Here is a 14,875-nt window from a genome sequence, read left to right as displayed (position 1 = left end):
CAAATTGTTGGGGGAGCCAGAAGATACTAGATGTTTTTAAGTGCTAGGAAGTTCAGACTGTTTATGCTGTTGAAGTGTCTACCAGGTATAGCATTAGAGATGAAACCATTTCTAATACTTAGCTGGTTATGAATAGTGAAAGGTGTGGCAGCATTTTATTGAATAAATATTCTTGGTCAACCTGCACATTCCTCTGTCTTAATCTTTCATTATTTACGTTTAAAAATAGGTACATGTTCTTGCTGATGTGCATTCTTGGTGACTTTGAAGACATCAGTAAGCCATATACCAGGGAAGTGTTGAACAAAGAGTGGTTCCCAAACACTAAGAAATCAGGACACACAGAAAAAGTTCGGTTGTGTAGCACTTCCTATGCTAATGCTTATAGACATGCTTTTTGATGTCACAATTGCCTCATTTACTCCCCTCCCATATATGTATTACACATGGGAAATATTTTTCCTAGGTCTGAGGTCGTGTGCCTGTTTTGCTGTTTTTCTGGGTACAGAGGTTTTGTAATTGGCTTCTGTACTCTCTTCTATGCTTTCCACTGTTGTCTTGAAATTTCCTGTGCTATAGCCTTCAAGTGTCTTTAATCATTATTCATCTGTCTAAAATAGTAAGTACTTTCTCATGTCTATTCTGATCATAGACCTCCAAAATAAGGGTTAAACTGGAACTTAAAAAACCAAGCTCGACAAAATTGAGATTTTTGCTGGATATACGTTACACATAGCTGGCATTAAAGTATAAAATAAAATCCAAATTGCTAGTAAATAGAGTTAAGTATTTATTGTATCTTATTACAATAAATATGATAATCTAGCTAAAAACTCCAATTTTTTTTAGTCAGTATATATATAAATATACAAATAGAGACTTATTTTTTAAAGACTGAATTTCCGTGTGAATCTGTGTGGAAAAAATGAGAAAGAAAGTTTTATTGGATTGGATATTAGTTGTTGAATTTAGATATTAATCATAAAGTTTAAGTTGAACTTCTCCATTTGCCAGTGGGACCAGTAGATTTACATTTTCACTTAACAAATGCTTCTGTCACATACTGGATGTGCTCTTTCTGACTATTTAATTTTCTCATTCACTGCTGCTCACCTGCTTTGGCCTTCCTGCCGTGCTAATTAGCTCACTTCCAGTCCAGTAGCTGTTGGAGATGTTAGTTATCTCTCTGTGTCTCTGCACAGCTGCTTTTGTGTTTGCTTCTTTGCTTTCCCAATGATGTAGTTAATTCCCTGTCTTGTTTTCCTCCTCCAGGAAGGGCTTACTTTGGTAATCTCCAGCCTTGGCCTGACCCAGTGTGCACTTTCCTTTCTACTCCTGCTTTCACACTGTGCAGCATGACTGGCAATATTCATACGAGTGGCTGTTTTATTCTCCCTTGCAAGAAGTGTCTCCTTCCTCTGCGTTAAACAAATATATGTTACTGTTTTAGCTGAATCCTTTTCATAAAAACCATTTTTCTGCAAACATTGATCCATTCCTTAAGTCACTTTCTTGTTGCATTTTTGCTGTTGCTTTTTCTGTGAAAATTGGTCTTGACTCTTCTCCTGTACATCCAACTTCTTGCTTTTTCTTGACTAAAGATGCAGAAGGTTTTGAGCTGCCATCCTTCTCTGTACCTTCCTTGCATTTCGCTTAATGTTGTCTCCTAAAGTCACTTGATTTTTTCTTATTTATCCCACTCTTCTCTGGCTCTCCCCCTTAATGTAGCAGGACATTTTAGTCTGTTATGACCTTGAGAAAGTGATGTTGGGGCTTTTTGAATATACTGGTTATGTGCTTCAGCTTGATTTTTTCAGTTCCTCATAGACATTCCTGTGTGAATGCCTCTTGGGCAAAATTTCAGCCGCTCTTTCTGGTGTATTATTGACTTAACCAAATCTCAGACCTAGTTCCTCTTCATTTTACCACCTCTGTCTTTCATAGGAAACAGGGTGTTTTTTCCCTTTAAATCTTTCCTTCCTCTTGCATCTGTAAGTTTCTTCTCTTAGATTCTGCAGATATTTCTTCTCTAGGTAGAAAATGAAACAACCACAAAATTCTTGATTTAAATAAATAAAAAAAAATGAGATGGCTTTCAAATGACTTTTTTTAGTTGTTCACCTTTTGGTAAATAAGCCTTATTTTTTCAAAGAATTGTAGCAAGCAGCACTTTCAGGTCAATTTGCCATACATTTACTATCCAAATTTTTTAATGGCAGGGGTGAAAAAATGAATACCAAAATCCTCTGATCTTGAAAATACGGAAAGATTTGATTCTAGAAAAACTGTAAATGTCTCAGGGCCTCCAATGCATGTTACAAAGCCAGTGGAGCTATTTCAGGATCATTTCAAGCTGCTGCTGCCAACAGTCTTCATCAAATACTTATTTTTAGAAACACTGTCTGTATATGTATTCATTAGCAAAATACTGCATTTGGTTTATCTGAAGTTTGAAACTTTGCCTGGAACGTAGCCCCTCTTGGCTGATGTGTGCACCCTCACATCCCAGCAGATACTTGAAACAAAATAATAGTTCTCTTGGATATAGAACAAGAGTTCTAGATTAGAATGTGAGTGGGGAGGATTAGCCATAAAAGATTCTGATGTGAAGACCAAATTAAAATGGTCCTGGGATATTTTTCGTCTCATTTTGGGGTCTGTGTTCCTCCGCAGTGTTCAGAGGAGGTAGGGGAGAAGCTTGGGATGAGAAAGGAAGAGTCTGTCCTCTTGTTTATTGTAGTTGAAGCTTCATATCCTGCTCTGAATCTGAGGTATGGTCGGACATTGTCCTGCAGGCCATGGAAATAGAGTTTATTTCAAGATCACCAAGGCAGGTCACTTTTTTTAAAACATGATCCACTTGGCCTTGAGAGGGCATGTGATTAAGTGACTTTTCTGGGAGGGTGTTGCTTTCAAGTGTGGAACAGAAAGTCTGACAGATTCTTAGTGCAGCAGTAACTAAGTGATCCTCACTCTTGCAATCTTGAATTACTTACACTGAGCGAGTGCTAACCCAGTCTGATGGGCAGGCTGGCTTGGTGCTCTCCAGCTGGGAGAGCCAGGGTCACTCAGTTCTTTTTTTTGTGTTTCTTGCCAGATTTGATATCTGGCTCTGAGGTTTCTGGATTTTAGTAACTTGCCAGCATATCCGTTGATGTTGCATTTTGTCTTGAGCCCAGTCTTGGGAGAAGGTGCTCAGTGTCAGCTCTTGTTTTATTTCTGTCTAAAACTGATTTCTTTTTCTCAGCTTTTCCTGCCAGATAGGGGAGCCCTGCTGTAGGTTCCTTTCTTTCTGTCCTCATAGTCTGGGAACAGTGTAACTTTACAAATAATTTTTCATTTTCATGCTTACAGATTTAAGGAATGTAAATTAATTGAAAAGGAAATCTCATTTTCTTTTGTCCCAAGACAGTCGGTCAGATTTCCCTCCCTGCTTTGTCTACCATCAAGACCAGCTTCAATGTTTTTCTTCTCTTTCAGTCATTACTCATAAATACTTTTCTTCTTTCAAAAAGGTGGGAAAAAGAAAGGAAAAAAGTTCAGTAAAGGCATTGTTAAGCTGCTTCTAATTAATGATGAATAACTGTACATGACCTAGGATATCTGGTTGTTCCCTGTATCTGTCATAAGAAGGCCTGTGTGACAGAAATGTTCAGTATCTCCTGAGATGTTTTTCCTTAGTGGTCCTACTTATTTTTCAGTTGCAAATAAAATATATTATCCGCTGCAGAAATACGAGGGACAGTTTTGCTTTAATGAGGAAAGAATATACTTGCAGTATTTTATAACCTTTTTTGTTTACACACTGCTTCGCCACAAGACTGTAGGACAAAACTGAATTATCAGAATAGCTAAATAGATGCTACTTATTACTGACTAGAACATTTCTTTCCTACATCAAAGTGTTTTCTGTCTATGGTGTAATATGTCACTGTTGCAATATGTTTATCCGTGTCAAACTATTGCATTACAACACAAACAGAGGCATTCTGATCTAAAAAAAATATTTTGATCAGTAGTAAGTAGCAGCTGCCTTTGTTCTATTTTTAAATAATTAAATAAAATATTTCAGCTGTGTTAGATCATATGCTGTGCACATGTGCTACTGACAGGTCATGAAACTGAATCAAAGTATAATATTGAGGAGAGAAATCACATCCCTTCAAAATATTTATTTTAAATCTATTGTTACACTAGATAACAGTAATAGTTGGGGTTTATTCTAAATCAGAGTGGAAACAAACTTTGTAATTTGTAAATCCCCAGCTAACAAAAATTCTGATTTTTTTTTTAAAGTATCAGTGTGGTACATCTTCAAGTATGGAGACAACATATGGATCAGGAAAACTCCAAGACTAGGCTTTATTAAAACTAATTTTAATCAATACCATACTGTAGAAAGATACATGAAGTATGCATTGATTATGTCATAATATTTCAGTAGAGCTTGAAATGAATACAAATGTGCAACAGTTCAGAGGCAGAAATAGCATCTGTGGGGAAACTTTTTTTATCTTGATTTTCAGTGCTTAATGACACCCATATATTTGTGTAATAGAAAACTGAAGTTACTGGGTTTCTGCTTTTTAACTGTTGTAAAAACTGTATCAGCTCATATGAAAACTAAGCAAAATTTCAGATTTTCTGTTTAAATTTAAATTAACTCTGTTGTTTATGGTTTTTGACAGCCAACTGTTTGAAGATCCATATGCAACTTAGACAGTGTTGTAATAAATATAGAATGGACCTTTACGTTTCCACTTCGATTTTCATTAACTTCAATACGTGTCACCTGATTTTGTTCAGCTCTGAGTGTTCCTGAGCTTTTTGTAAGCAAAGCAGTGTTTGCCACATGACCTGAGAAAAGTGAAGGTGACTATTCGTGTTTGCAGTCAGCAGCTGAGCACAAAGGTCATGCAAATAGAACAAATGTTGTCATCTCAGTCCTAGAAATGGTGCTACCCTGTTAGAGCTTCTTTGCAACACTTTCATTAGAAAAAAGCGCAGTGTACCTGCATTTCCCAAAATCTCAGTGCTCATCAGACCCCTTTCTATAAATGTTCATGAAAAACAGAATGAGCAGATAGATGTGTTTGCACATCTATTTGTATTTAAAATTAGGCCACTCAAGCTAATCCTTTTAAAGGACACAGCCCCTGTTGCCATTTAAAACTCTGCTTATTTAAGAAAATCCTCTTTAATATTTTTTCAGTACAGAATATGATCATTAAGTGGTTCATATTCCTTAAAGAAGTGCTTTGTCCAATGATCCTGTAGTACGACCATACTTCCTAATTTGCTGCTGGCATCTGGCATTTCCTTGTCTTTAACCTGCTGAATCTGTTTTGGGCAGGAGTGGTGGGGTTTGTTGTTTACTTGGTTTAGATTAAGAAGTGATGATATGGGTATAAAACTTTCCTTCTCTTTATTTCTGTTTTTTCCTTATGCTATGGAAGACTGGGCTCACAAAGGCCTAAAGCAACTTTTTTTCTTTCCCACTTTTCTGCTGTTCTGAGGGTTTTCTGTATTTTTGCATAGGTTACTAATGGAAAAGTCTGCTTTCATATTGTTTTATTTTATTCCCCCCAATTTGCCAATAAAAATACCAATATTGCTCTTTTGAATACAGTTCTAGAACTTCATGTAGCATGGGTATATTTGTGCATATATTTGTCTACTGCTTACAAGTAAAGCCAAATATATCTTTATGTTCATCTAATCTTACTTTTAAAGTAATAATATTTTGAAAATATAGCTGTTTTCAAGCTGAAAATGTTTATACTGCTTAAATATATGCAAGACCCCCTTGCATTTTATGGGAGCAATGTAATTAACTTATGAGGACTGCATTTCATTGTAATGTGTATGTTGTGTTGTTTTGTGTATATATGTTTGCTTTCCCTGCTGATGACATATATATGCTTAGTCAGTGATAGGAAGAAGTTAGTATTGGCAAGCTTTATTACTGATATTCATAGCTGATAATTATACACTTCACATTGCCACAGTGTGTTTTTGCACAGTAAAAATATATACATGCGAACACAGTAATAGTTCTTCATATTCCTCTTCTGGCAAACAATAGTACTTTTGTTCTGCTCAATATTTTAATTTTTTTTAAAGATCTGAAAGTGTAGGTGTTTAAATTATGGGTGTGAACAAATGGCAGATAGACATAAAAAAAGGGTGAGAGAAATAAACCCAACAAACTTCCTTTATTTTTTGTAATTCTTTACACGGACTCTTGATCACAAAGTTCTTGGTTTTGAAATTATCTTGGGTATGTATGTTGAGTTAGTCTGGCATCAATTTCAGATGTCTGTAATTTTGGGGGAAAAGGAGAGAGAATGTCCTGAAGTCTACTCAGGTAGAGATTCTTACGATTCTTACATATTCACACACATGCCTCTTGCTTTGTGGCCATTTGTGAGTCATAGAGTAGAGACTCACGGATGAGCTGGTGGGACTCTGTGTGAGTGTGTGTGGAGCTGCAGGTTGTGCCATAAACTAGACTCCTGAATACATATGAGTCAAAAGGATAATCTTGTTTCAGATGTTTGAGGTAATGTTCTGGTCTTGCTTTGATTTTTCCACTCTTCTGTGTCTAAACTTTGCTCTACCCACCTGCTACCTACCCATCCAATAGCTAGTTTTTAGTGCCTTTTGTTGGAAATAGTTTGCTAGAGAATATAAGGAAGATAAAGGAGGGATTATTACTAAGGAAATATAGCAGAATTAGTCCTGTTACTGATTTCATTTGACCTTGCCACTGAATTATGTAATCCTAACTTGTAATTGGTATCAACAGTGGTCTGAAGAACTGTGTGAGAGGAAGTTCTCATTCCGAGGAAGTTCTCATTCGCAGAAAGTTCAGGACAGGTCAAAAGCAAGCTATTTTGCTATTTTCTAGCAAATCTTGTGCCAAATACCAATTGCTGAATTGGTAGGAGTGATCAGTCTTGGTGAAAGTCATGAGTTATAATAGTGCAAGAAGTTTTACGCAATATATAATCAATGAACATTGTTTCTTGTAATGTTGATGGTAATATGAAAAGTATGTATGGGAAAAGTAACTGTAATCTTAAAAATCCTTCACTGAGTAAGTGTTCATGTCCAGGAACTGATTAGGGTTTCACAAGTTCAAAAAGCCATAAAGGACTTAGAGAGAATGAATAAAAAAGAAAATGAAATAGTGGTAAAACTGTGTCTGATACCTAGGTTTGTTATTTCTGGAACAGCATTATGTCTCAAAACTGATCATGTAACTTCAAATTATCTAGACAATTAAAAACATAGTTTATTTGTGAAAGATTTAATAAAGAGATTCATATGTGGAAAGGGTATATATACTTCCTTTAGTTGTTGGAAAGATGTCAGAATTGATACAAGATCATTAGACTCTTCTACAAAGAAAAGAGCAAATTCCATTTAACATCTCATTTCTAATAAAATACGGAAGAGAAGATGCACAGATTTGATGTACTCTGAAAAGGATTTGGGCTCTCTGCCATGACAAGCATGATATGGCACATGCAGCAGAGCACTCAGGCAGTCCAGCCAGAAAAGTCTCTCCAAATGTTGTTAGGAGAGATAATTTAAGAAATTTAATGACATAAAATAAGCAAAAGTGCAGCCTGGGCTATACAAGTATCATTAAACCTTCATTTTTTTTCTCTGAAATGTTTAAAGAGCAGGCAGTATACAGCTGGATTTTTTTTTCTTTTTAAATTAGGAAATGAAAAGATGTAAAAGAGTGGTTAATTTTGCACCCTAACTGCAGCACTATAAGTGTGTGTTATAAAAGCACATAATTGAAAATATGCTCAGTAAATAGTTATGAAACCAAAATAGGCAAACTGAAAATGGCAGATGGACACTGAATACAGGTACTGGGGATGTTGTTACTAGAAGGGTTTCTATTTATGATTTCAGTGAACTGCTGGAATCCATAACTTCTGTGCTCTGTCTTCTCCGCGTTTCTTCTTAATGTGCTTAATAATCTTGAAAAGTAAAACTTTATTATCTAGAGATTTAGTTTCAAAACTATAATTAAAAATATGTGCTGCTTCATAAAGGTCCAGGTAACATACATGTGTTTTTCTTAAAATTGGTTGTTTTCCAGTACTCATTTATATGTTTAACCTAAATATGTCTTTAAAAGTACATATTCTTAATTACATTTCACAGTTCTACACTGCACCTTTAAATTTAAAAAAAAAAAAAAAATTCCTGAGATAATTATGCAGTTTTGTAATCTGCATATGGCCTCTTTTTTCAATTGAATAATTTGCTTCAAGGAACAAGATTTTCAAATGCTATAGCTAATATGAAAGACTGTATAGTTATTGGTAATTAATGTTCTTATGATTAGTGCATTACTAGTCTCTTGAATGCTTTTAATAGAGGTGTGTTTTGAAAGGATTCCATTAATCTATTCCTATAGAGCCGTACTGGGGACCTCTGAAGATGCACAGAATTATCCTGCACAGTGGCTTAGCTCAGTGTGAGAACATGTCCTTCTGCTTGTGCTGCTCTGTATTTTCTGCTCCTCTTAAAAGATAGCTGACAAGAACTGTTTAAAAATAGCAGGCCAAGGGCAGGTGACAAAATGTCACACAAGCAGCACCTGGTCCAGTGACAGCCTGGAGGGAGGAAAAAAACAAACCCAGATGTCACAGATAGGATTCTATTTCTGAAGCTGGTCAAACAGCAGAATTTCAGCTTCAGCAGAGGAAGATAGAAGGGCCCATCCAACTCTCATGCGTTCAAATTTGACTGTATTTTTTCCATAACAGTTTTTTTTTTTTTTTTTTGCTATTCCTAGTATTAATTTGAAAGTGCAGATTAGTATGTACACCTTTTCTCTTTGCAAGTAATACCTGTAACCTCACACTCATTAATACACTATTGAGGAAAAGGGAATTAATATCCATCTGGCAAGATTTCTGAAATATTTTAGCAAAGGTTATACTAACTGAAATAGTAGCAGCTTTGGTATTTCTGCAATGCCAGATTAATTTGAAAATATGTATAGGAGAATTATGTCTGTAATTAGGAAATGTGCAGTAGTTAATGAAGATCATCTCTTTAAGAAGCTTTGCTCAAGGAGTTGGAAAGTAAAAATGGATATTCTTTTTACCTTCTGCCCCCACTTCTTTCTGGAGGTGCTGTTGGCTTGATAGCCTTATTATGGCAACACTTTTTTTCTAAAAGAAGGAAAAACTATAATGTGAAGAAAAGATTTGTTTTTTTTAAACTGCATATGACTTAGTTTCAGAAGTGTACTGAAACTTCATGCCACATCTGTTCAGCAAGAATATTCATTACAGCACAGCAATCTCTGACTGCAAATAAGGAGGCTTTAACTATCAATAGGAACTAAAAATGTTGGAGAGGATTGGCTTTAGTTCTGCTTTTCCAGAGTTTATGTGTTAAAACCTGGGTTTGCAGAAGTAGAGGGACATAACCATTATATTGGTTCTTCAGGATAGTGAGTGGGTCCTGAGCTCCCATATTTGAGTGCCCCTGTGAAGAAATGTGAAGTGCCTCCTTCCTTAGCTCCCAAACTTAACCACAGACACAGAGATATGAAAGCATATGAAATGGATTGACATTATATACATAAAGCTTATTTACCTTACTCAATTGAAATAACTTTTTTTATGGCTCTAATTATCCTTTTATGTCTTTTTCCAAGCGACAGCTAATACCAGTTACAGCTTTCAAATTGTTTCGTGTATTTAATTAAGAAAGTCCTGTTACAAATTTTCTTTAGGATAAGTTTTTAATGCTTCAGCTCAGTTAAATAGTATCTAAAACTAATCTGAACAGCAATGCTTCTGTTGGCTCATTTCTTGCTTTGACAGTAAAAGTAGATTTCTCTGGGCCAAGTCTCCTTTGGGTCAAGATATGTATTTCTCAAAGTACATATGAATGCACTGCATGAGAACAGCATTCCCTCTAACCCAGTGTCTTATCTCAAATAGTAGATAGAAGATTCTTAAGGAAGAATACAAAACCAGGGTAAGAACTTTCCCTCCAGCTACCTGTTAACTTGAGAGCTTTTTACCAATTAAGTGGAGTATTGTAATGCTGTACTTGTTATTGGAAGCCAACTGTAAATGTCCTAACTGCAGCAAACTTGAACTTGAGGCCTTATTTTGAAAGAGTAAGCATAACACTTTCTTAGTGCAAAGCAAAGGAATGTATTAAAAATAACTATTTCACTGTTTATTTTGTGATTTTCAGTATTTTAAGTACGTAACACTAAGGGTGCTTTGGTGTTAAATATTGTACATGTGTATTCTTGGGAAGTTGTCTTCAATAGATGGAAGATTCACCTACCCCAACCTTTAGAAATTTTTCATGTTAATAATTAGTTCAGTTTTCAAATGAAAACATTGAAAATAGCTTTTGCTTACATTGCAGGGCGTATGGGAATAAATTTCCATCATCCAGGAACAGACAATATTATGGCTCTTAATAGTAAGTAGTTAATGTCTAGTGATTTGTATTGTCGTGTTGAATATTATTTCTTACATTTATTCTGTATGTAGCTGCACAGCCAGACAAATATACATAGTAATATTTGCACAGAAGTTTGTGCACATTCTGAAAATGTTCTGAAAATCAGTCACCTCTGATTTCATTAGTAGAATTGGGGGTTCTTTATGTTAGCTTTATAATGACATTGTGTTTCGCTGGAAGCTTCATAATGCCTGCTATAGAGAATATTACAAAACAGTCTCTCTTGTTTCCTCTTGTGTGTGTTAAATCTGTAACTTTATTTTCTGATATCTCTCCAGACATATTTCTTTCTCTTGGGATGAGATGTTACAAGTTTTGCATACAATTACATTGACTGATGGGGTTTGCTTGGTTGGTTTCCATTATGTAGACAGGAATGGAGAGAATGTTTACACATCTAAATAATGAGGAAAAACTGCACTTCACTGAGAGATTATTGCTTTTGTTTGTGTCAGGAAATAAAAGCAAAATTAAAAGTCCAGTCATGAACATACGCATTCAAAAAACCTGCCAGCATGGATCTGGAAGATAGCTCATGTGTGGGGAATTTGGGGGTTGGGGTGTTAAGCACCACCAGCATAACATAGAACTGAACTATGCAAATCTAAGCATAGTATTTGTCTGTCTAATCCTATGAAATGCTATTTTGAAAAGTCCATTTTTACTTACAATGTTGTATTAAACGTGTTAGGATTAACATATGAACTTCTCTGAAAATTTTTTGCCTTTGCACTGTCAGTTTAAGTTAGACTGTGTATAGTTGAGAACTGCATTTTTTTTTTTAATAACCAAAGAATAATTTATAGATGTGAAGGAGTGAAAATTTTTAATAGACAAGATGCAGTGTGTTTAATATTTGGCTGTAAAGGCCAGCTTTTGGAACCCATAAGACTTTGTGTTCTTAGTTTTACACTGTTAATGATGAGGTGATATTTTGAGGAGTTTCAGTTGTCATAGTTAGCATGTGTGCCCCATTTTCTTATGGTCATATGAATTTATGGAAAACCAAGTAATTGACTAGGAGAAGCACTGTTTAATTAAAGACTTTTTTAAAAGAGGCAGCTGTTCGTGTCGGGGTGTGTGTGTGTGTAAATAGGTTCTACACAGTACAGTTGTTGGCTGTTTGACATGAATTTGTTGTTCTAACATGAGCATTGCATTAAGCTGATTGCCATAGTAATATGCTTGTGAAGATGGGATATTACTGAATTTTGAGTTACTTCTAAAAATCGTAGTTACTATGAAATCTATAGTAGTATTTCTTAAGAAGTCTTACAGAAATTTTTGAAAGGCAAGAATGAAAAACTGATAAAAAATGTTACCCTGTTTTGGGACAACTCACTTTTATCCTAAATGAACTGTGTATTCTATTCTGATTTCTTTTTAATGGAAATAATATTAAAGAAATATTTCTTCCCGTCTGATTTCTTTGAAATTTTTACAGCATCTATAAAATATAATAATTTGTGAAAAACAATGATCCTTTGTCTTGGTGTATGGTTAAAATAACAGTAGAGCTGACTGAGGGACCTAAACTAAATATATTTGTGCATTTCCACTGTTTAAAGTACTGAAGTATTAACTGTGTACAGACTTGCATAAGTCTGGAATCATAAATGTGTAATCTATGCAAAATTAAATTCAGCACAAATCAGAAGTCTGAGTAAGTTTCCTTATATTTATCTTCCCTTTCTTTACTAGGTGAGGCCCCACCATTTTTGGTCATTACTGAGAACCCAGAAGCTAGAATTATTGTACTATGAAACCTGTTGGGTTTTGCTCTTAAATCTTTGAAGAACTGAGAATAAAAGCAAATATTTAAGTACATAAGCTTAAAAATTACTTTCTGTGATTGAAATCCTCTTTTGTATGCAGCTAAAACTGAGAAATTTAGAACTATGTAATTCCCATATCCATTACCTTTGTCATGGGGAAATATACTAAGGAAAGTTAGTTCAAGAAGAAATACTCTTTTCTGTGCTGGAATGGTTGTGATTTGGGTTAAAAAATTAAATAAGTAAAATAAGAATTCCCCAAAGATATTTCATAACAGTAATTTTTGGAACAATTTTGAGAACTTATGTAACATCTTAAAATCATAATACTTGTCAAATCTGTGCATAATTTCTGTGAAACCTAACACTGTCTGCTGAAACTGCAAATCCAACCTTCACATTCTATTTATAGTCATTGCTACATAAGCATTTTTCTCTTTTCCTGTGAAGACACAGTAATAATCTTTAAGATTTATTACTCAAAGCTCAATTTCACACTGACAGTGTACACAAGCTTTTGAAGTTGGAACACAACATATGCTCATGCCAACAGCAGTGCAGAACTTCACATGCTGTAGGGAGAGGGGAAGCTCTGAGGGGTGTTCATCTCTAGATCCTTCTCATCCTCTGTGGCAGCACTTTCAACTGCACTTGAGCTGTTACTCTTACTTACTGATTCCAACCTTTGGAAACTTGAGGTTTTCTTGACTGACTGTTTTGGGCTGCTGTCTGTAAATGTTGAAGGGGATTGTTTGGTTTGAGGGAAGGTGTTACTTGCTTAGTTGGCAGCGCAGTGTGGAGCATACTACCACCACTTTGTTCATCATTGTGCGAAGCTATAAATCATCATCATCTCAAAGCACCAAGTTCTGAAATAATGAAAATAGTGGGATAGAAGAGATTGCTTTTAAATGCATAATTATTATGAATCTCTTCTTGTCATTAATGGCATTATGCTTGTGTACATACGCAGTTGCACATATGTATAAACATGTTTATGTTTATAAATGCTCTTGAAGTTCAGAATTAAACTTCTGTTGAGGAATGCAATGCTCAAATGTGCAGAGAGGTCTGTGCATAATCCTAAAGAGCACTTAAACAAAAAGAAGATGCAAATCTTTCTATTTGAAGCATTGTTCAAGGGAAAAATGTATAGATGCTGTCTGTACCAGATCTAATTGAAATTTCTCTAATTGAAATAGTGTTTTTAATCAATTAGTGACATCAGTTATTGAACTTTTTTATCATATTGTTCATACTGAGCTAAACAGTAGCAGAATTTTGAAAAACTTCCATCTACAGCACCTATTACTGATAATTTTATTAGATGTTTGAAGTACCAGTTAAAAGCTATGCTTAAAATACTAGGCAAAGCCTGAAAAGAAATTATTTTGCTTTGGAAAATTACCTCAAAGGTGTCCTCCATGCCTTCTCTTGTTATTGTTCACTGCCATTTGCAGCCATATGTTTCTGCAGCCAGTGCTTCTGTCTGGAAGCAGTTGGACTTTCTCTTGAGTGCTTCTCAGGAAAATGTGCTTCTTTTAAATTAGCTGTGTGAATAGGACTAAATGATTAGCATGAATACGTGGTAGGTGGTAAACTATCTTTAATGCTGCTTGTGAACATCAGAAAGCCAACAATAAACTTTAGGGAGTGAGAAGTATGGCAGGTGAAAAAGGGAGATGGGAATAAACAAGAGTGTTAGACCTTTCTAAGGAAGAACTGAACTGTTTTGCTGGGATCCCAAATTATATTCCATAAAATAAGTTTAAAGGTAGTTAAATGAGCAAATGAGAAACCCCTTTGTGAAACGCTGGACTTTTGTTTTTCCTAAAGCTCATCTGTGCAGTGACTTTTCAGTGATGTTGGGCTTCAAATGTTCTGTGTTGCTTCCACTGTTCATTCTTGTCTCATATGAAACTGTGTCATCTCTGGGGTCTGGTACTATTTGCTCTCCATCCGATTGTCATTTCTTCTTTTTGTTAGTGTGATTAGTTCTGTCTATTCAGAGTAAAACAATTTGAAAAATACATTAAGGTAAGGGTTTGGGGCATCTTTTTAGATGTCCATGTTGAGATTTTGGGTTTGTTTCATTAATATAGATAATAATTATGTGAGGAAGCTGTCACGCCATGACAGGAAATGTAATGACAACAAATTGATTTCAGGTGTTGGGTTTTGTTGTTGTTGTGGTGGTGGGTTTTTTTGTTTTGTTTTGTGGTTTGTTTGGTTTTTTTTTTTTTAATGTTTCTTTTGGTTTTAAAATTGCCTTGTCTCCTTAAGAGCTGTTGTACTTGGCTCTTTCTGTATTCTGATGTGTTGCTTTCAAACACAGAAAGTGTTTCGATATAAAAAAGTTGCTGAAGTAGCGTTTTATATTTGAACTTCTTGCCAGTGCTTCTGTTATAGCTTGAAAATAACTGCTCCAAATAGAAGGTTTGTTGAATTATTTTTGTCCTGCAAGATCTTGGGTTGGCAGTTTAACAGCTAATAAAAGCTTGGGTTTTTTGTAGTGATAGTGTTCTGGGAAAATGTGTGACTGAATTTCGAGAGGCATCAATCTCTTCTAATAG

At 35.1% G+C, this 14,875-nt stretch overlaps 1 protein-coding gene across 8 annotated transcripts in view; it reads left to right on the top strand.

Moving 5' to 3' along the window:
• CPEB3 (cytoplasmic polyadenylation element binding protein 3) overlaps window positions 1–14,875 on the top strand; it is an 85,393-nt gene that overhangs the window by 30,736 nt on the left and 39,782 nt on the right. For all 8 annotated transcript variants that reach the window (XM_027909135.1, XM_027909104.1, XM_027909152.1 and 5 more), the window contains exon 4: window positions 10,429–10,485. In XM_027909135.1, coding sequence (XP_027764936.1) covers window positions 10,429–10,485 — 57 coding nt within the window. The remainder of the gene's footprint in view (window positions 1–10,428; window positions 10,486–14,875) is intronic.

The sequence above is a fragment of the Empidonax traillii genome, unplaced genomic scaffold (genome assembly GCF_003031625.1).
Source record: "Empidonax traillii isolate 1590-97213 ecotype Southwest subspecies unplaced genomic scaffold, ASM303162v1 scaffold27:size3997909, whole genome shotgun sequence".
NCBI lineage: Eukaryota > Metazoa > Chordata > Aves > Passeriformes > Tyrannidae > Empidonax > Empidonax traillii.
This window is presented reverse-complemented; position numbering and strand designations above follow the sequence as displayed.